The sequence below is a fragment of the Arachis hypogaea genome, chromosome 15, assembly GCF_003086295.3.
Source record: "Arachis hypogaea cultivar Tifrunner chromosome 15, arahy.Tifrunner.gnm2.J5K5, whole genome shotgun sequence".
NCBI lineage: Eukaryota > Viridiplantae > Streptophyta > Magnoliopsida > Fabales > Fabaceae > Arachis > Arachis hypogaea.
Window position 1 is genome coordinate 145,355,015 of NC_092050.1, and position 27,375 is coordinate 145,382,389.

General features: G+C 34.5%; 3 protein-coding genes across 5 annotated transcripts in view; all 3 read left to right on the plus strand.

Moving 5' to 3' along the window:
• Positions 1-1,450: 1,450 nt before the first annotated feature.
• LOC140179010 (uncharacterized) overlaps positions 1,451-27,375 on the plus strand; it is a 42,674-nt gene continuing 16,749 nt past the window's right edge. Inside the window, exon 1 of the mRNA XM_072217137.1 lies at positions 1,451-1,700. Within this exon, the coding sequence (XP_072073238.1) occupies positions 1,578-1,700 (123 nt within the window). The 5' untranslated portion in view covers positions 1,451-1,577. The remainder of the gene's footprint in view (positions 1,701-27,375) is intronic.
• On the plus strand, positions 1,695-9,887 carry LOC112751109 (probable serine/threonine-protein kinase SIS8). 2 transcript variants are annotated; one of them, XM_072217140.1, is made up of 8 exons: positions 1,695-4,487; positions 4,620-4,660; positions 4,933-5,001; positions 5,610-5,710; positions 6,071-6,147; positions 6,251-6,412; positions 6,613-6,763; positions 9,319-9,887. In XM_072217140.1, the coding sequence occupies exon 1, from the start codon at positions 3,786-3,788 to the stop codon at positions 4,347-4,349; it is 564 nt and encodes a 187-aa protein (XP_072073241.1). In that variant the 5' UTR covers positions 1,695-3,785; the 3' UTR covers positions 4,350-4,487; positions 4,620-4,660; positions 4,933-5,001; positions 5,610-5,710; positions 6,071-6,147; positions 6,251-6,412; positions 6,613-6,763; positions 9,319-9,887. The 2 variants fall into 2 exon arrangements, with proteins under 2 accessions (XP_072073241.1, XP_072073240.1); XM_072217139.1 differs by having other exon boundaries at positions 1,695-4,660.
• On the plus strand, positions 13,135-16,358 carry LOC114924107 (probable serine/threonine-protein kinase SIS8). 2 transcript variants are annotated; one of them, XM_029293381.2, is made up of 4 exons: positions 13,135-13,917; positions 14,050-14,090; positions 14,364-14,432; positions 16,303-16,358. In XM_029293381.2, the coding sequence occupies exons 1-4, from the start codon at positions 13,149-13,151 to the stop codon at positions 16,348-16,350; spliced, it is 927 nt and encodes a 308-aa protein (XP_029149214.1). In that variant the 5' UTR covers positions 13,135-13,148; the 3' UTR covers positions 16,351-16,358. The 2 variants fall into 2 exon arrangements, with proteins under 2 accessions (XP_029149214.1, XP_029149213.1); XM_029293380.2 differs by lacking the exon at positions 16,303-16,358 and adding an exon at positions 15,043-15,362.

Below are 27,375 nucleotides of genomic sequence, written 5' to 3' on the forward strand. Positions count from 1 at the left end.
ACCTAGGTAGTACGCCACGTCCTGCAAGGTGATAGTGACCTCACCCCACGGGAGATGAAACGTGTGTGTCTCCAGACGCCATCGCTCAACGAGTGCCGAAATCAGGGAATTGTCAAAAGTGAAGTCCCTGAGGGGCAACGTGTCGCCGAATCCGGCATCAGCCAAATACGGGACGATGGCGTCCGATGGAGGAAGGGTATGGCTGACTCGCCGGAGCAGTAGAAGGCGAGGCCTCTACCGAATAAACAAAAAAATTTTAACTTATAAAGAGATAATCATAAATTTTTGTACTCTACTTAAGAACATAGTGCTATTTCTACTTAAGAACATACTTCCATGTCTCTAGTCTACACATGTCTCTAAATTACATATGTCAGTAAGCAAATTCTAATTAAGTCATAACAATCTTACACAAGCAAATACAGTTCTAAATTCATCATACAGTCCAATCCCTAAAGCATTTTATTCATTGCTTGTCACTACAGGACTACCCTACCCTAACAATGTCCACATACTTAGATTAACCGAACAGAACGTAACTAACCTCGAAGTCGGCCGCCCCGGCGTAATGCGACGTCTTGCTCAGTCTGTTGATGTCCCCGTCGTTCCTTGCCTGGCGTGCCATCACCGTATCAGTCTCAAATATGGTAGGAAAGAGAAAAAGGAGAAGAGAAAGAAGTTGACTAAGGTCCAGTTTGGGTAAACAATTTAGTTAAGTTACTTTTGAAGAAATAGCTTAAACGATAAATGCTTATATTAAAAGTAACTTATAAATAAGTTATTTTGTGTTTGATTTTTTAGTTCTAAAAGTACTTATTTTAAAAGAAAAGTGATAAAAAGCTTTTTGTTATGAGAGAAGTCATTTTTTTTTAACTTCTCCTTAAGCACCAAAATAGCTTTTTAGAAAGTTGCAATTTTGTTTTGAAAATTGTACCATACATTAATACTACACATTTTCATAAGTTAAAAGTTAAAAAAAGTCACTTATGAACCTATCCAAATGGACCCTAAGTCAAAATAGGGCTTAAAGACACGCTGTAAACGACTTATACTTATAGGTGTGGTACAACCTTATCTCGTTTACAGTATAAACGAGATAGACATGATTCGGCTGACGTGTCATATCCCGTTTACACGGTAAACGAGATACATGAATTGTCATCTCGTTTACAGTGTAAACGAGATATGATTAGAGAATGCAAAACTTTAAATATTTTTAAAATTATTTTTTTCGGTAATTATTACTTTTATTTTATTTATTTAAATAAAAAATCCTAAAATATTTTCTAATTTTGTTGAGTCCTAAACAGTAAACATGAAATTGTTGAATTTTGCTTGTTACAATTAAATCTACTAGTGTTATTGTTTTATAAGAGTTAGACACAATAATCCAATAAGAGAAATCTCCACCTCCTTAACCTTCTTTTTCCATTGACCATTACAACAAAAAATACAATTATCTTTCTTTTAGATAATAAGCTATGATGTGCGAATAATCAGAAAATTATCTCCAATTTCATTAACATGGTTCTTTGCTTTGGTTTCATTCTCAACTATCAAGTCTCAACCTCTGTTTCATGACAGTGATTGTTTCCACCATTGAATTCGCTCTTTTCTCTTCCAACTCCTTCTTCTCATTTGATCGGATTTTACACAAACATGTTGCGTGCAGCATCATTTTCATCACTCTCATTCTCCAGGTTCAACTTCTCTCTTCATATTGTGCCCTATGTTTTCCCTTTTCGCTTTCCTTCCCGTTCATGTTCAATGTCAAGCCTTCACTCTCATTCTGAGCTCACATCCCCTCGCCATGTTGATGAAGCTGTTGATTCCTTCACTCGCATGCTCTCTATGCGTCGCACTCCATCTATCATCCAATTTAACCAGATTTTGGGGTCTCTTGCCAAGACGCACCATTTCCCAACCGCCATTTCCCTCTTTCAGCAATTGCAAACCAGGGGAATTGCGCCCAGCATAGTTACTATGAATATTTTAATCAATTGTTGCTGCGGCATGGGTCGGATCACTCTCGCTTTCTCTATATTGGCCAAGATTTTCAGGATCAGTTTTCAGCCAAATACCATAACATTGAATACACTCATTAAAGGTCTCTATCTCTGTGGTAATGTTGAAAAAGCACTGCACTTTCATGACAGAGTGCTGGCTCATGGATTTCACTTCGACCAAGTCACTTATGCAACTTTGATCAACGGGCTCTGTAAGACCGGACACACAACAGCTGCTATTCAAGTGTTGAGAAAGATCCCACTGTATGGCATTGTTCCTAATGTCGTCATGTACAGCGCAATTATTGATAGCTTGTGCAAGGTTACGCTTGTAAGTGATGCTTTTCATTTATACTCTGAAATGCTTGCTAAGGGAATCTCTCCCGATGTTATCACGTATAACACTCTAATTTATGGATTGTGCCTTGCCGGCCAACTTAAGGATGCCATTGATTTACTAAATCATATGATGCTGAAAAACATTACTCCAGATGCTCGTACCTATAGTTCTTTGATTGATGGACTATGTAAGGAGGGAAATATGAAAGATGCTAAGAGTGTGTTGGCTGTGATGAGAAAAGTTGCTGTGGAACCGTGGTTACTTATAATTGTTTAATGGATGGGTATTGTTTGGTTAACGAATTAAACAAGGCAAAATGTATATTTGACACCATGGCCCAGATAGGAATGGCTCCTGATATACAAAGTTACAATATTATTATTAATGGCTTGTGCAAAAGTAAATTGATGGATGATGCCTTGAATCTCTTTGAAGAGATGCGTCGCAAGAACTTGGTTCTTGACACGGTAACTTACAATACTCTAATTGATGGCTTGGGAAAATCAAGGAGAATCTCTTGTGCTTCAAAGCTTCTTGTTGAGATGCATAATAAAGGTCAACCTGCTGATATAATCACTTACAATTCCTTGTTGGATGGGATGTTTAATATCAAACAACTTGACAAGGCACTTATGTTATTTATTGAGATGAAAGAGAGTGGCATTGATCCAAATATATGCACGTACAGTATACTTATCGATGGCCTATGTAAAAGTGGAAGACTTATGGATGCAAAAGAGATTTTTCAAGATCTTTCCATTAAAAACCATCGTCCAAATGTGAGGACATACACTATTATGATCAATGGGCTCTGCAAAGAGGGCTTATTTGAAGAAGCATTGGCCCTGCTGTCAGAAATAGAATACAATGGTTGCTTACCAAATGCTGTGACTTTTGAAATCGTTATTCGTGCTTTGTTCGAAAAAGGTGAGAATGACATGGCGGAGAAACTTCTTCGGGAAATGATTGCTAGAGGCTTATTGAATGGATGAAAAGAGATAAGATACATCAACTCAAATTAAAATCACATCTCTATTGTTGCTGAATGTGTATCGTAGTTCTCTAAATTCTGAATCTGTTGGGTCAGAGGACTTTGGCAATGCCATAACATCAATACCACTGATGTCTTGACTATCTCATTTTTATTCAATTAAGTTTAAACTTTCAATGTTTGCAATTGCTATCATCCTTTTTCATTCCACTATGCTTTATTGATTCTTTAGAGGATATTTCTCGTTGTAGCTTACAGGTTAAGTGTTTAAGATCTCTCTATAGTAACTAATAGTTATTTACTGTTATCCTATGAGACCATATATTTTAACTATTATCATGCTACAAACTAAGAAAAACAAAAAAGAGGTTTACAAACATTTGCAAATCCATTTGCAAAAAGTTCCCCTGCCGTGCGCAGAACGAAAGTCAAAGATGTTTCATTATATATGATTGATGCTGCCAAGGAAAATGCTCACTTAGCTCAAAAACTACATGATGTTCTACTTGAAAGTGGTGTCATTGCTCCTCCAAATTTATTTTCTGAAATTTATAACGGGTTAGGCTCCCCAACTGAAGAAAAAGATGAACACAAACCAGAAAGTGGACAAGAGACTACTTTGCCTCACCACAGAGTTCATCCGAAAGGAAGTTCAAGCAGCCAGCCAGAGCACTCTAAGCCTGTTGAAGGTTTAGGAATAAACCACCTTCTTGATCCGAAGTTAGCAGCTGTACAACATACACCATCCCAGGTAACATATGGGAAAAATATTCCAGTTGCGGCGGCTGCAGCAGCAGCTGCTGCTGTTGTTGCTACCTCTATGGTAGGTGCTGTAGCAAAGTCAAACACTGACTCGAACATTGAGCTTCCCGTAGCTGCAGCGGCCACTGCAACTGCTGCAGCTGTAGTAGCAACCACTGCAGCTGTCAGCAAACAGTATGAGCAAGGCAGTCGAAGTGACGGACACATGGATGGCACTGGTTATGAGCCGAAGGGTAGAATATTGTGTTAGGAGCAAATTCAGGTGATAGAATATCTGATAGATCTATAGTAAGCAATGACAGTATAAAATCTGATTTTATATTAGATGATGTTGCTGAATATGACATTCCGTTGGAGGAAATCACACTGGCTGAACGTATCGGACTTGGTATTAAGTGTACTTTGCTCTATCAGATTTGGTTACATTCTTTTGTTAGATGGTGTTGTTTATAATTTTATACATATAAATTCCCATATGATGACTAAAATTACATTTTGGTGGCCTATTTTTTGCATTTAGGATCGTATGGGGAGGTATACCGTGGTGAATGGCGTGGAACAGTGAGTTTTATTCCTACTCAGGCATACATTCCATATCCATCTTACAATTCAAATTGTATTTTCAACAAACAAATTATAAAATGTAATTTTTTTCTTAACTGAGCAAGGCCCAAGAAATTTTTGGCTTCAGTTTCATTTTTACCCTTAACAAAAGTAATCAATACCTTATACTTGACTACGTTTCATGCTTGTCATTTTTTGTTGTGTTTTTCTGTTAGGCTGTAGGTTTTTGAATTCTTTCATTTACATCAGGTCTCTGCTTTGGTTTGTAGGAAGTTGCTGTAAAAAGATTTCTTGATCAAGATATATCTGGTGAATGACTTGAAGAATTCAAAAGTGAGGTAATATTTCATTAGTGTCTCTTTTTGTAGTTTCTACTCATATGTTTATCTTTGTTGATGAATGATTTCATTTAGTACACATTTACAACTATCAGATGTGATTTTTATGCTCCATAATGACATATCAGATAGCTGCAATACTTTATTTAGATTGTTACTGTATTTGTCCCAGGCTAATTATAAGTTTGGATTAAATACTTTGTCCTTTTGAATTGCATTTTTTTAGAAGTTCTTGATGAAGATTGACCATTTCAAAGCTCTTTGATGTAATCCTTGTTTTATTTCTCCAACATTTTATAGCTTCTATTGTTGTTATATACTTTCATCTTGTGTGCTTCTCTCTATGAATAGATTTCCTAATGCAATTTGAGAATATAGTGGTGCATGAATATGTATATAAGAGAACATATATATATGGAAAGAATATATTAAATGGGGACTAAGAAGTAGGGTTAGCACATTGGAGTTATTTAGTTCATGTAGTTGACTATACTTATTCAAAAAAAGGATTTTGTTTAATTCTTTTATGAATGCCAAAACTAGTTGTGCATTTTCATGAATTTATATGATTTTGCTGCATATTTAACATATGATGTAAGTTGCCATAGGTTCAAATAATGAAAAGACTGAGGCATCCAAATGTTGTTCTCTTCATGGGAGCAGTTACTCGACCTCCGAATCTTTCTGTTGTTACTGAGTTTCTTCCCAGGTAACTTAAGGTTCCTTATTTCCTGAGATTCATATGAGACTGTGGATTGCAAATAGATGTTAGTATATGGTACAGAATAGTGCTATGCAGGCCAAAAAGATTACTTCTAAATGAACATCTAAAATATTTGATGTATGCTGTTAATAGCTCAAATGTCAATTTAGAAGTAATAAGCAAAAATAAGATGAAAGTTTCAGTTATTATTTGGTTAATTTAGACACAATTTACCTTACTAAATATTGTGTTATTGTGTTAGACTCTTACACTTTTCCAGGATTTTTTTTTATTTTGATTAATGTTGTTCTGGACGGATTACTTTTAATGACTCTGAAGTCTGAACTGTATATTTCCTATGCACAGGAAGTTTGTACAGACTAATTCATCGACCGAACAATCAATTAGATGAGCGAAGGCGGTTGAGGATGGCCCTTGATACTGTAAGAATCTGTTTTCTTTTCTTGCAATGTAGTTTCATTAAGTAAATTATTGCGATAATCAGTGAAATTCAGTTGATGTGACATATATCTCTTGAATCTTCAGGCCCGAGGAATGAACTATTTGCACAACTGCACTCCAGTGATTGTACACCGTGATTTGAAGTCACCAAATCATCTTGTTGATAAAAATTGGGTTGTGAAAGTGCCAACTAATTGTCATGATTCAATTTTCTTGATGGCATGCTGAATGCTCCTTGTAGATATGGTTTATTTATTTTTTTTCACTCTTTCTTTTTTTTTATTTCCCTGTAGATATGGTTTAATTTTATCTTCTCCACTCCCAATTGTTGTTGCTAGCACACGCTAACTATTGCTCTCAGAAAAAATGCTTCTAATTAGAGTTTAATTTCACAGACCATTAGAAAGTATTAAGTCCTTGACCATCAATAGTGGTTGATTTTGCAGATTGAAAGCTTCAGATGGAGGGACAACACAAGGATGTGGAGGAGCAAGTTAAGGATCGCTGAAGATTCGAATACTGAACCTATCACCAAATCGCCAAATCAACCCTTTTTCAACAACCTTACGCCCTTTCAATATGTTACTCCATCCCACGGTACTGCTCCGATCTCTGCATTCATTATAAAATTGTATCGAAAATATTTACCTTTGAAGAGTCTAGATAAGAGTGATTGTGGCTGAGAGACAACTTTCCAATATTATTTTGTTAATAGCGCCAAATTTTGATCCCCTTGGTCCTTAAAAACAAGTCCACCTTCTAATTTCGGTATTGTCATAATATCTCAACTAACCCATGCAATTTTTCGCTCTGTACCTTTTTGACCCACCAAAATTGGGAGAGTGTGTTATGAATCTCCCTAATTAAAATGTCAGAAAGACGGAAACGTGATAATGAATAAATTGGGATAGCCTCCCCAACAACTTTGATTAGAACATGTCTGTCTGTAGAAGAGAGAAGTTTTCTTTTCCACCCTTGAACTCGCTTCCTCACCTTGTCCTTGATTTCTTCGAAAGTGTTTTTTTTTTTTTTTTGGACTGTAGATGAAAGACCCAAATACTTATCCTGTGCACCAATATGGACAATTTTCAATTTCCGAGCCAGTAGTAATCGAGCAGTAGAAGGAGTATCATTACTAAAGAATAGAGCTTATTTATGCAAATTAACTTTTTGGCCACTGAATTCCTTGTATGACTGAAGAAGACTAAGAATATTTTTACAACTATTTTCTGACACTTTACAAAAAAGAATTGAGTCATCCGAAAACAAAAAAATTATTAACAGAAGGCCATCTTCGGTTGATTTGAATACCTTCAACAGGATCATTTTACTCTGCCTTGTTTAGTAAAAAGGATAATTTTTCTGCACAGAAAAGAAAAAGATAGGGAGATAAAGGGTCTTCTTGACGGATAGCTCTATTTGGTTTTAAAAAAATCTAAAGATTGACCTTCAACAATGATAGAGTAAGAAACTGTAGTCACTACCTCCTGTATCTAACCAATCCACCTAGATTCAAATCCCAGTTTCTCTAAAATGAACCAAAGGAAATTCCACTCAACACAATCATAGATTTTGCTCATATCTAATTTAACAGCCATTTCAGTCGATAGGTCCATTTTCTTTGTCTTTAGATAGTGCATACATTCATGAGCGACTAGGACATTGTCTGAAATCAATTTACCCTTAATAAAGGCACTCTGATTAGGGCTGATCAGCAAATTCATTAATTTCTGTAGTCAATGGACTAGTACTTTAGAAATAATCTTGTACACAACTGAAGAAAGGCTGATGGATCTAACCTGTGTCATATCCTTTGCATCAAAAATCTTAGGAATGAGATAGATTTGTGTATGGTTGAAGCTCTTGAATAGTCTACCACTGACAAAGAAATTGTGGACAGCCTTGAAAACATCCTCCCCTACTAAACTTCATAGAATTGAAAGAATTTAGCTGTAAATCCATCATCACCAAAGGCGCGCTCTGGGGGTGACTACTAAATACCGCACGTTTTATCTTATCAAAACTGACCGGTCTAATTAAATTTTTTGTTCATAGTTGCTGAAACTTGGTTTCAAAATCTTCGAATGCATGTGCCGGATTAGCTTGGTCAATCGATGTGAAGATATCCTTGAAGTATATTTCAGCTACTTGTGCAATTTCCTCACGGGTGGTAGCATACATACCACCATTCTTTTCCAGTTTTCAAATTTTATTTTTCCGGATTCTGGATTGGAATGATTGGTAAAGAAATTTATATTTCTGTCCCTTCTTTTAGCCACTTTACTCGATATTTTTTCCTCCAATAGCTTTTCTCCGTAAAATAAGCATCCTCAAGTTTATTTTTCAAGACTTCAATTTGTTCTCCTCATATAATGCCCTCCTCTCTGAGGATTTCAAGCTGAGATGTGAGTCCACCAATGTCCTTTGAATTAAATTTGTTCCGTTGCTGCCATTGAACAATACGGTGCTTCAATTGGGAGGCAAAACAAACATTGTTAAGCGATCCACCCATTCCTTTCAAGCTTCGGTAATAATTACCTTAATTTTTTCTAAATCACACCATCTCTCCTGAAATTTAAACTTCTATTTAGATTTTTCTATGACTGGATTTGTATCAAGGAGGATAGATACACGACCTAAACCATTTTTTGCGAGCCGAGACAGCGAGGCTGACAGAAAATAATCCATCCACTCACCGTTTGCAAGTGCACGGTTAAGCCGCTCCCTGATCTGGTTCTGCCATCGTCGCCTATTAGTCTAGGTGAACCTTTTTCCAATCATACCCAAGTCTTTCAGTCCACCACCATCAATAAAATTCACAAATTCATAAATAGATGAAGCTAATTTTAAACCCCTCCTTCTCATCGAGACTCACCATAGCATTAAAATCACCCATAATTATAACCTTTCCAAGGAAACATTGTACAATAGAGGAAAGTTTTGTGTATTGGATAGATCGAATCCCATCCAAGCTATTTAAATGTACTCCAATCAGCTCCCATAAACAGTTCAAAGCAGGATCAGTGATGCCTGAGCATCATTCATATCTTTTCTATAGAATTTATACAATGATTTGTTGATTTCCTAAAAGATTTAAGTGATCTACACTCTATTGGATGCTACTTTGAGTTGTTGCATTGTGTTGATTACAGGTAGCATTCGGGTGAAAGATGGGACAAAATTCTTGAAGAAGAAGTTTACCAACCCTTTTTGGCAAGGTGGTGATAAACGCTGGTGAAGCTCTCACCCTTCTCTGCTAAGGTCACGCTAAACGCTACATCATCGATGTTTAGCGCCGGGTCCTTGGATTGTGTGCATAACCTTGCGGGATAGGTAGCCCTAAATGCCACATCACTGGCATTTAGCGCCGACAGCGTGAATTGAAGTGGTTCCCACGCACGCAACCAAATCACACGAAGGAAATCAATTTGAATTGAATTCAATTTGTAAATAGAAAAAGATATTATTAGGTTTAAGATTTAATTTTAGTATCAATTAGGATTAGAACTATAAAAAGGGAAAAGATTCGCCCTGCGGGCTCTCTTCTTTCCTAGAAATTTCGCACTTTTACAGTTTACACACTTATACACTTTGAGGATTTTTTTTCTGCATCATGAGCAACTAAACCTCCATTGTTATATTTAGGAGCTCTACTTATTTTGATGGATTAATACTGTTTGTTTTTTTACTCTTGATTAATGCATTAATTTATGTTCAAGAATTGGTTTCGTTCTTCCTCTTACGAATTACGGTATATTGGAAAATAACCTTAATCCAAATTGAATCCCTTTGAATTTCGAAAAAGTTACATCGTTGGAATTAAAACTTGAAACCCTTTTTTCATAATTCTTCAATTATCTGGATTTAATGTGATACGTGACATATTATCGGGTTATTTCTGGGTTCTTAAGAATTGTGTGGATAATAAATCAGCATTTGGACTTAAACTTTTGACATAATTAATTGATCAAGAAATTGACGGTTGATTAGGTTAGAAGAGATTGAATTGTCAAGGAATTGGAATTCAATCACCTAGGGTTTGCTATGAACTAAATCTTTGCATGATCAAGATAAATGGCAATAATTGTTAATCCGAAAATCTAAACATCTCCAATACCTTAACTCTCTTCTCGTATTATTTTCTCACGCATTTACTGTTTGCTTCATTTAATTCACTGTTTTATGCTTTTGCTAGTGAAACTCTAAACTCTGATTGCCTGACTAGAATAATCATTCAATTATTGCTTGCTTAATCCGTAAATCCTGGTGGAATCGACACTCACTCACCGTGTGTTTATTACTTGGTACGACTCGGTATACTTGTCGATAATAAGTGTGAAAACTTCTGCATCAATCAGTTTACCTTTGGCAGCTATGAAAAACTCTTTTCCAACAAGAACCTCAACCGCTGTGCCCTCCTTTTATGTTAAAACCAATCCATCAGCTTTATCCGTCGAACTAACAATCCTCTAATTTGTAAAATGATAAGATTGCAATATACTTTCCACCGGACAAAATTGGTTTTTTATTTCACATATAAACACAATTTCGGGGTAGTGAGATTGACACACACTTCAATGTTATGGACTTTTAGGGGTTTCCCAAACTCCGACAGTTTCATAAAAGGACTCTCATAACGAATTAAAAAAAAGGAATAAAGAAGAAAATAAAGAAAGGAATTAAGAAAGGAATTGACAAAAGTCAAACATTGACCTAGACGGCACAACAATTCTGTTTTGAGAAAAACTCTATCAGAGCAATTTAAAAGAGTACTTATTCCTCATACTCCACTTGTTAGTAATTTATGATTGATTTGAATAATTACGCATAAAAAATTCTAAACAATATATAAAATATTTTATACTTTAGCAAAATTAAACTTAAAAAATAATTATTGTTAGAATTCACAACGTTGGGGTTTACAATTATTTTATTTAAACAAAATTGCTTTCTTTAAAAGATAATTATTGTCCAAACTTCAAAGTAAATTATAGTCCAATTAAATATATTACATTTTTGAATTGACTTCATTCGATTTAGTAGTACATCATAGTCCAATTAAATATATTACATTTTTGAATTGACTTCATTCGATTTAGTAGTACATCGTATAATTGGAATCATATTGATTTGATTTAGTATTATAATGGCTAATTTAAATTTAAAAAATTCGATGTATATAGAATTATATAAAATTATCCTACAATATAATTTCAACATATTTTATAAAATTAGCTTTTACTTAGAATGAGTTAGACACAATTATCCAATAAGAGAAATCTCCACCTCCTTAACCTTCTTTTTTCTTTGACCATTCACATGACAAAAAGTAGAATTGTCTTTCTTTTGACCATTAAATAGTCCCATAACAAAACATATTTTTTAAGTTCTTTGATAACTGCTAAATAGTTCTTATTTAATTTTAATTACAAATTAATCCTTTATGTATTATTTAATTATAAAATTTATTTTTTATTTTATAAATTATTATTTTATCATTCATCTATCATGTTTATTAATAATAAAAAACTAAAACAATAATAAATTAGATCTTCCATTAATCATAATAAATATTTTACAATCTTAATCGATCATAATTTTATCATTAATCAGTTACATACATATTGGATTAGGAAAATCGTATTGGTTAGAAATTCGATGCACAAACCAATCAATTGAAATTCAGGTTTCCTAAACTTCAATTGATTGGAATTGATACACAATCAATTGAATTTTGCACGGATTGAAATCATCAAAACAACTTGAAAAATACATAAATACACGGGAATAAACCATATTTAACAAGAATTTTTTTTATTATAAATTAAAAAAATCATTATTTTTCCAATAAAAATAAGACTTATTCATGTGTATTCTTGTGTACTCCTGTATATTCGGTAGACGATGATAATGGTTGCCATTGTCTATTGTGAAGCTTAATAATTTGAATTAGCAATTTTTTTTAGAATTTGAAGTGAAGTTCGCCTTGATCTGCATAAAAAAACTCGTATTTGAAAAATTAAAGTTGAAAATTTGGGTTTTGAAAAATAATAATTTTTTATTTTATTTCAGAAATAAATTCATTACTAAAAGATAAAAAAAATATTTTTTCATTCCACAATCAATTTTATGAATAAAGAATCGAAACAAAGAATTGCAAAATTAGAGATTATATTCACTAATCTCGATTTTGTACCGTGAAAAAATTGATTGGATCTCTATCGCCAACTGTGAGTCTATGATTATCAATTAATGATGAACAAATATTGGATATTAAAGAAATGAATAAACAAGGAAAAAAATTGGATATTAAGTAGATGGATAAACAATGAAAAAATTGATAATTAATCAGATTGATAAACGATTCTAATTGTAATATTGAGTAATTGTTGATAGATTATTCACCAATTTATAATCTTAATATTAAAGAAAAGATAAGATTAAAGTATCTAAATCAAAATAAAAACTTAAAAATTGAAGATAGAATTTTAAAAATAAGATAGATGAATAATAAAATAATAATTTATAATCACGATTTAAGATTATGATCGATTAAGATTGCAAAATATTTATTACGATTAATAGAAAATCTAATTTGTTATTGTTTTAATTTTTTTTAACAAAGATATGAGACTCAAACCCGCAACCTACTATGCCATCTGAGCTATTATTCATTGGCATTGTTTTAATTTTTTATTATTAATAAACATGATAGATGAATGATAAAATAATAATTTATAAATAAAAAATAAATTTTATAATTAAATAATATATAAAAGATTAATTTATAATTAAAATTAAATAAAGACTATTCAACAGTTATTAAAAAACTTAAAAAATATATTTTGTTATAGGACCATTTAATGGTCCAAACGTTTTGGGACCATCGAATCTTTTGCCTTCTTTTAAATAATGGATTTGTTTGAGTGAGTCTTTAAGAAAAGATCTTTCATTTGCAAAAAGTTCCCCTGCCGTGGGCAGAATGAAGGTCAAAGATGTTTCATTATATATGATTGATGCTGCCAAGGAAAATCCTCACTTAGCTCAAAAACTACATGATGTTTTACTTGAAAGTGATGTCATTGCTCCTCCAAATTTATTTTCTGAAATTTATCACGTGTTATGCTCCCCAACTGAAGAAAAAGATGAACACAAACCAGAAGGTGGACAAGAGACTCAGGTTGACGAGAATCTCGGTCCTACTTTGCCTCACCACAGAGTTCATCCGAAAGGAAGTTCAAGCAGCCAGCTGGAGCACTCTAAGCCTGTTGAAGGTTTAGGAATAAACCTTCTTCTTGATCCGAAGTTAGCAGCTGTACAACATACACCATCCCAGGTAACATATGGGAAAAATGTTCCAGTTGCGGCAGCTGCACCAGCAGCTGCTGCTGTTGTTGCTTCCTCTATGGTAGCTGCTGTAGCAAAGTCAAACACTGACTCAAACATTGAGCTTCCAGTAGCTGCAGCGGCCACTGCAACTGCTGCAGCTGTAGTAGCAACCACTGCATCTGTCAGCAAACTGTATGAGCAAGGCAGTCGAAGTGAGGGACACATGGATGGCACTGGTTATGAGCCGAAGGGTAGTGGTGATGGTGAGAATATTGTGGTAGGAGCGAATTCAGAAGGTGATAGAATATCTGATAGATCTATAGTAAGCAATGACAGTACAAAATCTGATTTTACATTTGATGATGTTGCCGAGTATGACATTCCGTTGGAGGAAATCACACTGGGTGAACGTATCGGACTTGGTATTAACTGTACTTTGCTCCATAAGATTTGGTTGCATTCTTTTGTTAGATGGTGTTATTTATAGTTTTATACATAAAAATTCCCATATGATGGCTACAATTACATTTTGGTGGCCTATTTTTTGCATTCAGGATCGTATGGGGAGGTATACCGTGGTGAATGGCGTGGAACAGTGAGTTTTATTCCTATTCAGGCATACATTCCATATCTATCTTACAATTCAAATTGTATTTTCAACAAACAAATTATAAAATGTAATTTCTTTTCTTAACTAAGCAAGGCCCAAGAAATTTTTGGCTTCAGTTTCATTTTTACCCTTAACAAAAGTAATCAATACCTTATACTTGACTAGCTTTTATGTTTGTCATTTTTTGTTGTGTTTTTCTGTTAGGCTTTAGGTTTTTGAATTCTTTTATTTACATCAGGTCTCTGCTTTGGTTTGTAGGAAGTTGCTGTAAAAAGATTTCTTGATGAAGATATATCTGGTGAATCACTTGAAGAATTCATAAGTCAGGTAATATTTCATTAGTGTCTCTTTTTGTAGTTTCTACTCATATGTTTATCTTTGTTGATGAATGATTTCATTTAGTACACATTTACAACTATCAGATGTGATTTTTTTGCTCCATAATGACATATCAGATAGCTGCAATACTTTATTTAGATTGCTATTGTATTTGTCCCAGGATAATTTGAAAGTTGGATTAAATACTTTGTCCTGTTGAATTGCATTTTTTTAGAAGTTCATGATGAAGATTGACCATTTCGAAGCTCTTTGATGTAATCCTTGTTTTATTTCTCCAACATTTTATAGCTTCTATTGTTGTTATATACTTCCATCTTGTGTGCTTCTCTTCTCTCTATGAATAGATTTCCTAATGCAATTTGAGAATATAGTGGTGCATGAATGTATATATAAGAGAACATATATGTATGGAAAGAATATATTAGATGGAGATTAAGAAGTAGGGTTAGCACATTGGAGTTATTTAGTTCATGTTGTTGACTATACTTATTCAAAAAAAGGATTTTGTTTAATTCTTTTACGAATGCCAAAACTAGTTGTGCATTTTCATGAATTTATATGATTTTACTGCATATTTAACATATGTAAGTTGCCATAGGTTCAAATAATGAAAAGACTGAGGCATCCAAATGTTGTTCTCTTCATGGGAGCAGTTACTCGACGTCCGAATCTTTCTATTGTTACTGAATTTCTTCCCAGCTAACTTAAGATTCCTTATTTCCTGAGATTCATATGAGACTCTGTATTCCAAATAGATCTTAGTATATGGTATTTGGTACAGAATAGTGCTATGCAGGCCAAAAAGATTACTTCTAAATGAACATCTAAAATATCTGATGTATGCTGTTAATAGCTCAAATGTCAATTGAGACGTAATAAGCAAAAATAAGATGAAAATTTCAGTTATTATTTGGTTAATTTAGACACAATTTACCTTACTATATATTGTGTTGGACTGTTATACTTTTCCAGGAATTTTTATTATTTTGATTAATATTGTTCTGGAAGGATTATTTTTAGGTGAATTCTACTATACCCTCTCTAAAATAAAGGGTAAATTACCCCTTGTGATATATACAGTGATTATTGATAATTATCTTTCTATAAGAGTTTCAAGATTCACGTTATCTTCTCTTTTCTTTTCAATTGACGCTATGTTTCTCTTGATACTTAATAACAATGTCATTTTCATCATCCCCACTAAATACATTTCTTCTTCTCCAATTTTAAAATTCTAATTCCTTTCAAATCGAATCACCATTTCTAATCAATTAAGTTAGGATTTTGAATTTGTTCTTAGGTTTTTAATCTCCAATTTCAACTAGCACAACTAACAATTTTTCAACTCTCTTCTTTCTAAGATTTTTTTTCATATTAGAAGATATTATGTTCGGAGAGAAGCAAGAGGGTATGGTATGACAGATATGAATTTGCACCATAAATAAAATTCTTGTAGGTAATTAATGGCATGAATAATAAAATAATTAATTAATGTTTGAAGCGAATGTGAATATTAAAATATTTATTCCATTTTGTTTATTTTTATCTGAATAATAATTTAATATTTTTGTGACAATATAATAGTTTAATATGCTTTCACCAATGCATTAGTTTTTTTTTTAAATTAGAGAAGAGGTGTATTTGGTAGAGATGATGAAAATGACACTGTTATTAAATTTTAAGAGAAATATAGAGAAAAAAAAAGATAAAGTGAATCTTAGAATTCTGATAAAAGGATAATTTATCAATAATTATTGTATGTCACAAAGGGTAATTTACCCTTTATTTTAGGAGGGTATAGTAGAGTTCACCTTACTTTTAATGACTCTGAAGTCTGAACTGTATATTTTCTATGCAGAGGAAGTTTGTACAGACTAATTCATCCACCAAACAATCAATTAGATGAGCGAAGGCGGTTGAGGATGGCCCTTGATATTGTAAAATTCAATTGATGTGACATATATCTCTTTAATCTTCTTAGGGCCTGAGGAATGAGCTATTTGCACAACTGCACTCCAGTGATTGTACACCGTTGGATTATGAAGATGCCAACTAATTGTCATGATTGAATTTTCTTGATAGCATGCTGAATGCTACCTGTAGATATGGTTTAATTTGAAAATATCATTTTTTTTTAGTTGTTCAATTATAACTATAATTAAGATAGGTATAAACATATCTTATTTTTACAATAAACAAGTTTACGAGATGTATAATAACGTGTAAAAATATTTATATACTAGCATTAAATCGTATTTTCCTTCCTTTATTTCCTTTTGTTATCAAGAATTACCGAAAATTTCATGTTGATGACATGGCTGGTGAGCTCAATGGAGGAAGATATTAGTAGTAACTATATGTAGTACACCACTGCCAAAGAATTGTGGGATAGAGTCAAAGAGATGTATTCTGATTTTGGGAATAAATCCCAAATTTATGAACTTACTCTAAAAGTTAGAGAAATTCAACAAGGGAGTCACAATGTCACCAAATACTTTCATACGTTGAAGCGGGTGTGACAAGATCTTGACCACTTCAATAACTACAAGTAGAATTCAGCCACTGATGCCAAACACCACCAACAAATAGTGGAAGAAGGGATGACATTTTAATTTCTTGTAGGCTTCAATGTAGAGCTAGATGAAGTTCATGACAGAATTATTGGAAGAACAATCCTACCCTAATTTGAAGAAGTATTTGCTGAAGTTAGAAGAGAGAAAACTCGTAGAGTGTGATGATGGGAAAAGGCAAGACTGAACAGACTTTTTTGGAGTCTAATGCACTCTTAGTGATACCTGCTGCACTTAAAAGTTTATCAAATCAGAAGTACCCCTCCAATCTTTGGTGTGACCACTGTAATAAACCTCGTCACACCCGAAAAACCTGATAAACCCCATTTTTAGGGTTTATATTGTGTTGAATTTAGAGGGTTTTGTCAACTTTTCTCCCATGTATCCAACGAAATAGCATGGTTTTGTAAATTTTCCTTTAATTGTGCTTAAGAGTGAAAACATGCTTTTTAGGACTTAAAATAGTTAAATTTAATTCAGCTTGATTCCTTTAGATGCCTTGATATGTTTATTAAGTGATTTCAGATTTAGGAGACAAAGATTGGATTGAGGGAATGAAGAAAAAGCATGTAGAAATGGAGAACTCATGAAGAAATGAAGGAATCGCAAAAGCTGGCAAGCCGACCTCTTCGCACTTAATCGATCATAACTTGAGCTACAGAGGTCCAAATGATGCAGTTCTAGTTGCGTTGGAAAGCTAACATCCGGGGCTTCAAAATGATATAATATTTGCTATAGTTTCATCGCGCATAGGGGCGTGCACGCGCACTGTACACGTACACACCGATGGTTGCACATGATTCACTTAATGCAACTCGTGGCCAGCGATTTTAGAGGTCTTGTGGGCCCAATCCAACTTATTTCTGATGCTATTTAAACCAATGATTGAATAGGGATGAGACACTTTAGTTACCATTAGTTTAGTTTAGATTAGTTTTTTAGGGAAAGTTAGTTTTAGAGAGAGAAGCTCTCACATCTCTCTAGGATTAGGAGTATGTTAGATCTAGATTAGGAATTCTTAGATCTAGGTTAATTTCATGCTTTGATTTACTTTTTTCTTTATCAATTCTTCTTCCTCTACTTCTCCTCTCTCTAGTTTTGTATTTCAATTCTTGTAATTCTCTACTTTTCATGTTGATGCACTTTTGTTCTTCCATTTTCCTTTAATGCAATTTATGATTCATGTTGCTTTATTGTTCATTTGATTTGTTGTTGTTTAATTCCTTGTAATTGAGTAGAGTAGATTTACTTTCTTTAAAATTTTACTATGCTTTCCTTTTATGCCTTCCAAGTGTTTGATAAAATGCTTGGTTGGATTTTAGAGTAGAATTTTATGCTCTTGACTTGGGAAGGTAACTTAGGAACTCTTGAGTTACTAATGTCCAAGTAATTGAGGATTGGGAGTCATTAACTCTAGATCTCACTAATTGAATTGGTGGAGAACTAGGACTTATGGACTTGGATTGATATAGCTCATTTGACTTTCCTTTACTACTAGTTAGAGGATGACTTAGTGGGATTGATCCTTGCCAATTCTCATACTATGGTGGTTAGTGATAGGGATAGAGATCCTTGACCACCAAACCTTGCCAAGACCTTTTTAGTTGTTAGTTTATTTTCATTGCCATTTACATTTCTTGTTTCTTATCCCAAAAATCCCAAAATATCTCATAACCAATAAAAAGACACTTTATCGCAATTCTTAGGGAGAACGACCCGAGTTTTGAATACTTTGGTTTATAAATTTAGGGGTTTGTACTTGTGACAAACAATCTGTTGTATGAAAGGATTATTGTTTGGTTTAGGAACTATACTTCGACGAGATTTCATTATTGAGAAATTCTATACCATCAAAAATCCGTTGATCAAGATGGCGCCGTTGCCGGGGAATTGCAATGGTGTTGTGTTATTGGTTATTGTATATATTTGAATAGTGTGAATATGTTTGCTTTTGTTAGCTCTTGCTAGTTTTAGGATTTGGTTTTCTTTGTTTCTCATTTGATTTTATTTTCATTTTCTCTTGCTATCATGAATTCTCACTTTGGCTATGAGTTTGGTTCTAACTATGTTGTAGTAAATTAGGACTACAATGAGGATGTGTATCAAGGATGGGATAATCAAAGGTGGGAGGAGCCATATGCATATGATCAATCTTCATGGCAACAACCTCCACCAATAGACTATGAACTAGAGCCATTCTATGATGCATATCAATCCAATGGCTATGGTGAATTCCCTTGTAACTTTCAAGAACCACCACCATATGCCTATGAGCCATATCCTCAACATGAACCTCAACCATACTCACAAGCCTCTTTTCACCAAACACCTCCATATGACCATGACCCTTACCCACCATACCAACTACCTTTTGAACCATATGAGCCATACATAGAACCACCACCATTTCAATATCAATACTCCCAAGAACCACCACCTCCACACCCTTACCAAGAAGAACCACCTTCCTATTATGAACCCTTTCTCCAAGACAATGAACCCTCTTATCCACCCTAATCCTCAATGGATGAAATCCTTAGCCTTATACTTCAAGGGCAAGGAGAAATACAAAGGGAGACACTAGAATTTGTGGCTACCTTGACCGAGGTAGTATGCCGGTTAGCCTCCCAATACTTGAGCACTCAAAGCACTCCCATGGTCACATGTGGAGAATCAATTGACGAGCATAGCATGAAGGAGAGATTGGAAACCCCAGTGGGTGATGAGGGATGCCACTTTGTGTTAGAGCAATTAGAGGAGCCTATGATCATTGAAGAAAAGGAAGAAGTGGTTGAAGACTTGGGAGATGCGGAACCTCCTTGGGAACCTAGAGTTGAAGAATACATCTCCAAGAAGATTGAATTTGATGTTGAGGAGGAATATGCACAACCTCCAAAACAAATTTTGAATGAAGACTTGGAGGGAATGAAGCAAAAATTGAGTTCCTTTGGTGATGAAGATCATGCATTCAATCTTCTTGGTGGTGAATCCTTTAAACTTGAAGAACCTTCTCCCAATGACATAGAAGGCAATGTGGAGGTAGATTTCTCTAATCCTCCCATCTATGACTTGAGTGATGGAGAAGAGTTAGATGAAATTGATGAACAAAGGATAGAAATTGAAGAAGTTTGTGAAGAGGTGGAGATTGACAAGGAAGAACATAAGGGAGTAGAGCTTGCAAGGACATTGGAAATACCTCTCCCCAAGCCATCACCATCCATTCTTTCATTCAAGTGGGTAAATTCCTTATACTTAAGCTTTATTATTCCCCTTGAATATGGGTTGCTTGAGACGGATGGTCAACTTAGACATATTTGTGGCTTTAAGAGAAAAAGGGAGATGGCTAGTGGTTGGAAACATTATTCTAGGTTCATTATGGTTGCATGTCTAAAGTTTGATTGCAAGGTTTGGTGTAGAACTAGAATTCATGGGTCTAGAAGGATGTTTGGTCACTTCATTGAGAATTCATCTTGCTTGCCACCCGGACGAATTAATGAGACTCGACTTACAGACGGGTGTGAAAATAAAGTGTGGGATCCCGGATTACAAGATGATGACCACTTTTGGGAGCCCATGGTTTGTGAGGAACTCCATCAAAGTTTGAAAAAATTGAACTTGAAGAATGGTGCTTATTGGAGACTCAAGCATTGGTGGATGTTCCAAGATGAGTTTAAGCACAAGCCACCTTGAGAGGAGCTCCCCGTAAGTCCAACTTAAGGACAATAAATAAAAGTGCTAGGTGGGAGACACCCCACCATGGTACACTCTTTCCACTCTTTTGTAGCTTTGATTAATAAGTGATTGAGTTACTATTGTAGGTAGTTTTTCTCTTCATATAGGCTTGTTTTAATAATTTGGTTATTAGTTGCTTGACATGCAAGTTTTGCTTGTTTAATAGTTGGAAAAGTTTCAAAAGTCAAAAAGATTTTTTTTAATTTTGCATTTTTGATCAGTTCTGAGCTGTAGGTACTGTTAGGGAGATTTTTCTTAGCTGTTTTAGTGTTTAAAAAAAAAAGGGGCGGGGGCGCGTACGCGTCGATGGACTTCGCAGCTCCTGGTACAATTTCCAGAGAGTTATGCGAACATTAAGCGAACACTGAGCCCCAGGCCCAACACTACCCGTGTGCGTGCGCGTACGCGTCCTTGATTCTAATTGCGCAATGCACGCGTGCGCGCCGATAGCGCCACCAGCCCTCCTGGTACATTTCCCAGAGAGTTGGGGCAACCTTGGGCTAACGCTGTGCCCTGCGCCCACCTCACCCACGCGTGCGCGCACCTGGCGCGTACGCGTCCTTGATTCTAATTGCGCAATGCACGCGTACGCACGCTGTACGCGCGCGCGCCGATAGCGTCACAAGCCCTCCTGGTAGATTTCCCAGAGAGTTGGGCCAACCTTGGGCTGACGCTGTACCCTGCACCCAACTTCACCCACGTGTGCGCGCACCTGGCGTGTACGCGCCCTTCGGCCAATCTGCACATCGACGCGTGGGCGTGCATGACGCGTCCGCATCGGTAAAAAAAAGAGTTTTTTTTTCTTCTCTCATCTTCTATTTTCTTTTGTCCATTGCATTCGCATACTTTTATTCTTTTCATTTTCGTTTTGTTTTTATAGCCTGTTTTTACTTTATTTTTTTCGAGTTTCTTATTTTAATAATGGTGTTGAATTCTCTTACTCAATTGTTGAGAATTTTCTGCATTATTTTGGTGCTTCGTGACTTGTTTGATATTGTTGGATGATGAAACTTTTAAATCAATGCTTCATCTTGTATGACTCTTGTGTCTTTGTGCATTGATATGACCTCATATTATTTTTCATGATCCACTTTTTCTTATTTGATCTTGATGCTCAATATGCTCTTCATACTTTGACTTTACTCTTATATCAAGTGTTAGTTAATATGCCTTAGCTTATATTATTTTCTCACCCACATGTTGTAGCTACCATGTAGTGAGAACCCTACTTTCATTTGGCATTAGGCCTCGCCTATGCTCTATTTGATTTGATATCTTTGTCATAGGCTTAATTTTCTTTCTTTTTCTATCCTTTTAGGTTGGCCACCAAGAAGGGAGAAAGAAAAAAGGAGAAATCTCAAAATGGGGTAATCAAACAAGTCATCCGCACAACCTTTTGAAGGAGCTCATCAGTTGTAGCAACCCGTCCACCTTGCTCTTCTTTGCATGCACCGAGGACGGTGCAATCTTCAAGTGTGGGGAGGTCGTCCGACTGATCTCCATGGGTAACAATTTCCTTTTTCAACACCAATGTTAGATAGTTGTTGCATTGCATGATAGGTTGCATGTTAGTTAGAATTGGTACATATTTTTACCACTTCTTTCTTATTAGGACTACTTGGTTAGGGTAATGATTTCCTTCCAAGAAATTATAATTTTTGGGCAACCCTACCAATTTGAAAAAAAAAAATCTTTTGTTGAACTTGCTTGAAAGAATTTATTTTGGAACATGGTTTTTGAGCTAAGAACACAAGCATGTGAGTTTTGAGCCTAATGATATGGTTACATCTTATAACCACTTATTTTTCTTCTTGTGTGCAATTATTCTCTTTCTATGATTGTAATCTTTGATTTGTTTGATTCTTTATGTCCATTATTCCTTGTATTCATACACTTACATGATTGAGACTGTCATTTCATTTAGCTCACTTACCCAAATAGCCTTATCTTTTATCATCCATTGTTAGCCAACTTTGAGCCTACGCTTAACCCACTTGTTCATAATTTTAGCACATTACAAGCCTTAAAGCGAAAAACAATAAATGTCCTTAATTTGGATCTTTGATTAGCTTAGGCTAGTGAGTGTGTATCATTCAAGTGTGGGAAAATTTGAGACATTGGTTGAGTGAAAAATGCGTGTGTTATATTTTTGTTAAAAATATTGGGAATTTGGTACATACTCGTGTGTTAATTAAATGTAAAACCATATGCATTGATACTTTTGTATATACTTTATTGCAAAAAGAAAAAATGAGAAAATAAAAAGAAAGAAAAAAATATATGTATATATCAAAAGAAAAAAAAATAGAAAGAAAAGAAAAAGAAAAGAAAAGTAATAAAAAGGGGACAAAATGTCCCAAAGTGAAGTCCAATAATAATCAACGCATATGTGTTATGATCAAGAAAAAAAATGCATGAGTATGTGAAAAAAAAAGTGAAGAATGGGTAGTTAGGTTTGTTTAGAATTATATAGTTGCTGTATAGGTTAGGTGGGAAGTTTAAGGTAATCAAAGATTCAAATTTCAAGTCCACTTGACCAAATATGCATCCTTACCTTGACCCTAACCCCATTACAACCTATGAAAAGTCCTTATGATAATTGTATGAATGCATGAAATAAATGTTGATTGTTAGATGAAAAACAAATCTTGGAAAGCATGATTAGGAGAAAATTGAGAGAATTGACCCTACACACTTGAGCGACTAGAGTGCAAACACTTCCGGCGAGGGTTCGATGCTCAATTCTGTGATTCCCAGCTTTCATGAGCGTTCTTCTTGCAAGTCTATTTGAACTTCATCTTGATATTTGAATTGGTAGGATTCATGAATCGTTATATGATCTTGGCCCTAGTTGTGCATGTATGTCTTGGGAATTGATTTATTTTTAACCAATTAGGTAGAATCATTTTGCATTTACTTGCATTCATTTAGATAAGATGCATATAGTTTCTTTGCATTGAATAAATGTCATACCCCTTGTTTCATTCTTGGTATAGCATGAGGACATGCTATGGTTTAAGTGTGGGGAGGTTGATAAACCCCATTTTTAGGGTTTATCTTGTGTTGAATTTAGAGGGTTTTGTCAACTTTTCTCCCATGTATCCAATGAAATAGCATGGTTTTGTAAATTCTCCTTTATTGTGCTTAAGAGTGAAAACATGATTTTTAAGACTTAAAATAGTTAAATTTAATTCACCTTGATACCATTAGATGCCTTGATATGTTTTTTAAGTGATTTTAAATTTAGGAGGCAAAGATTGGATTGAGGGAATGAAGAAAAAGCATGTAGAAATGGAGAACTCATGAAGAAATGAAGGAATCGCAAAAGCTGTCAAACCGACCTCTTTGCACTTAATTGATCATAACTTGAGCTACAGAAATCCAAATGATGCGGTTCTAGTTGCGTTAGAAAGCTAACATCCGGAGTTTCAAAATGATATAATATTTCCATAGTTGCATTGCGCATAGGGGCGCGCACACACACTGTACGCGTACGCACCGATGGTTGCACATGATTCACTTAATGCAACTCGTGGCCAGCGGTTTTAGAAGCCTTGTGGGCCCAATCCAACTCATTTCTGATGCTATTTAACCCAAGGATTGAAGAGGGATGAGACACTTTAGTTACCATTAGTTTAGTTTAGGTTAGTTTTGGAGGAAAAGTTAGTTTTAGAGAGAGAAGCTCTCACTTCTCTCTAGGATTAGGAGTGGGTTAGATCTAGATTAGAAATTCTTAGATCTAGGTTAATTTCATGTTTTGATTTACTTTTTTCTTTATCAATTCTTCTTCCTATACTTCTCCTCTCTCTAGTTTTGTATTTCAATTCTTGTAATTCTCTACTTTCATGTTGATGCACTTTTGTTCTTCCATTTTTCTTTAATGCAATTTATGATTCATGTTGCTTTATTTTTCATTTGATTTATTGTTGTTTAATTCCTCGCAATTGAGTAGAGTATATTTACTTTCCTTGTAATTTTACTATGCTTTCCTTTTATGCCTTCCAAATATTTGATAAAATACTTGGTTGGATTTTACAGTAGAATTTTATGCTCTTGGCTTGGAAAGGTAACTTAGGAACTCTTGAGTTACTAATGTCCAAGTAATTGATGATTGGGAGCCATTAACTCTGGATCTCACTAATTGAATTAGTGGAGAACTAGGACTTATGGACTTGGATTGATATAGCTCATTTGACTTTCCTTTACTACTAGTTAGAGGATGACTTAGTAGGATTGATCCTTGCCAATTCTCATGTTGTGGTTAGTGATAGGGATAGAGATCCTTGACCACCAAACCTTGCCAAGACCTTTTTAGTTGTTAGTTTATTTTCATTGCCATTTACATTTCTTGTTTCTTATCCCAAAAACCCCAAAATATCTCATAACCAAAAACAAGACACTTTATCGCAATTCCTAGAGAGAACGACCTGAGGTTTGAATACTTCGGTTTATAAATTTAGGAGTTTGTACTTGTGAAAAACAATCTTTTGTATGAAAGGATTATTGTTTGGTTTAGGAACTATATTTCGACGAGATTTCATTATTGAGAAATTCTATACCATCAAAAATCCGTTCATCAAAACCTGCTGGAAGATTCATGGAAAACCAGCACATCTCAAAGGCAGCAAATCTGGTCCCAAAATATGTTCTACCCCAACTGCTCATGAGGCTGAAAAATCATCCTTGAGTAAGGTGCAAGTTGAGAGCTCATAAAGCTGTTAAATTTCAGTTTTGTGTCTAGTATTCCTAGTAATTCTCTGGCTCAAACAGGTAATTTTAGTATTCCTATGTCCCTTAACTGCACCTCAAACTTGAATGCACCATGGATTGTCGATTCAGGTGCATCTGACCATATGATCAGCTTCTCCTCTTTATTTAAAACTTATTCTCCCTGTCTTGAAAATGAGAAAATTAGAGTTGCTGATGGTAGATTTTCATCTATTACTGGAAAAAGTACAATTAATTATCCAAAAATATTGACCTAAGAAATGTCCTACATGTACTAAAATTTTTTTGTAATCTTCTCTCTATTAGTAAAATCTGCAAGGATTCCAATTGTGCTGTGACATTTTTTGACACTCATTGTATTTTTCAGGACCGGACCTCGAAGAAGATAATTGGCAGTGTTAAAATGATGGATGGACTCTATCATTTTGAGGATATTTCGGAGGATAAAGTAGCCCAAGGATTTAATGGTATAAGTTCTATGCCTATAAAGTACCAAATAATGCTCTGGCATAATAGACTAGGATACCCTAATTTTTCATATCTCAAACATTTGTTTCCAAGTTTGTTTAAAAATATTGATTCTCCCTTACTTAAATGTGAAAGTTGTATTCGTGCAAGGAGTCATAAAGTTCCTTATTACTCTCAACCTTATCATGCATCTAAACCTTTTACTTGATTCATAGTGATGTATGAGGTCTATCAAAAATAACAACTCAATTTGAAAAAAAATAGTTTGTAATTTTTATCGATGACCACATATGACTATGTTAGATCTATCTCATGCATGAAAAATCTGGGATTTTTAAAAAATTTTCAGTATTTTTCAACAATGGTAGAAATACAATTTGACATAAAAATTTTAATATTAAGAAGTGATAATGGTACTGAATACTTTAATAAAAATCTTGGTGAATTTTTTCAAAAGAAAAGTATTCAACATCAATCTACATGTCTCAATGCACCCCAACAAAATGGCATTACTGAAAAGAAGAATAAACATCTTCTCAAAGTAGCACGTGCCATTATTTTTTAGGATAATATTCCAAAGTATTTATGGGGAGATGCTGTCCTAACAGCAGCCTATCTCATAAATCGAATGCCCACGCATGTGTTAAATTACTGCACATCATTGGATACTTTCAAAAGAATTTTTCAGCATGTAGGTTGCATTTTGACTTACCTTTAAAAGTATTTGGTTGTATTGTATTTTTGCATACACGTTCATATCGAAGTAAACTTGTTACAAGAGCAGAAAAGTACATTTTTATTGGCTATTTCCGAAGTCAAAAGGGTTATAAATGTTTCAATCCACACACAAAGAAATTTTATGTAAGCATGGATGTTACTTTTTTGGAACATGAAACCTTTTTTTAGAAAAATTCTCTTCGGGGGAGAGTCTAAGTAAAGAAATTTTTTTCATGAACCTTTATCCACTCCTATCTTACATATTGAGGATACAACTTTCACTGATCAAACAAATTCTGAAACAATTGTAAAAAAAGATGTGGAAACCAATTCTGAAATTGTGCCAGAATTAGTTGGAACCGAAACAGGAAAAGAAATACCACAATCAGAAAAGGAGCTTTGATGTTATGTTCGGAAATATCTCAAGAAGACTAGAGACCAGCCTATCATCTCTGTACCAACCCAATCTGAAAATTCGGAAGACGGCCCAATTGTAGTACTTCACGAACTTCCAGATAAATCTAAAATTGTCACTTCTAATAATAACTTGCCAATAGCCCTAAGAAAAGAAACCAGAACCTACACAAAAAAATTACCCAAAACCAACACCAACCATCCTATTTTCAATTATGTCTCTTACCAAAATCTCTCTCAAAATCATCGAGCATTTATTTCTAAAATTACAAATCTGTTTGAGCCCAAGATCATGAGAAAGC

Coding starts and splice junctions, on each gene's coding strand:
- LOC112751109 (XM_072217139.1), top strand. CDS start 3,786: ATGATTGATGCTGCCAAGGAAAATGCTCACTTAGCTCAAAAACTACAT.
- LOC114924107 (XM_029293380.2), top strand. CDS start 13,149: ATGAAGGTCAAAGATGTTTCATTATATATGATTGATGCTGCCAAGGAA. Junction 14,091..14,363: donor GTGGTGAATGGCGTGGAACA/GTGAGTTTTATT, acceptor TTTGGTTTGTAG/GAAGTTGCTGTAAAAAGATT. Junction 14,433..15,042: donor TTGAAGAATTCATAAGTCAG/GTAATATTTCAT, acceptor AAGTTGCCATAG/GTTCAAATAATGAAAAGACT.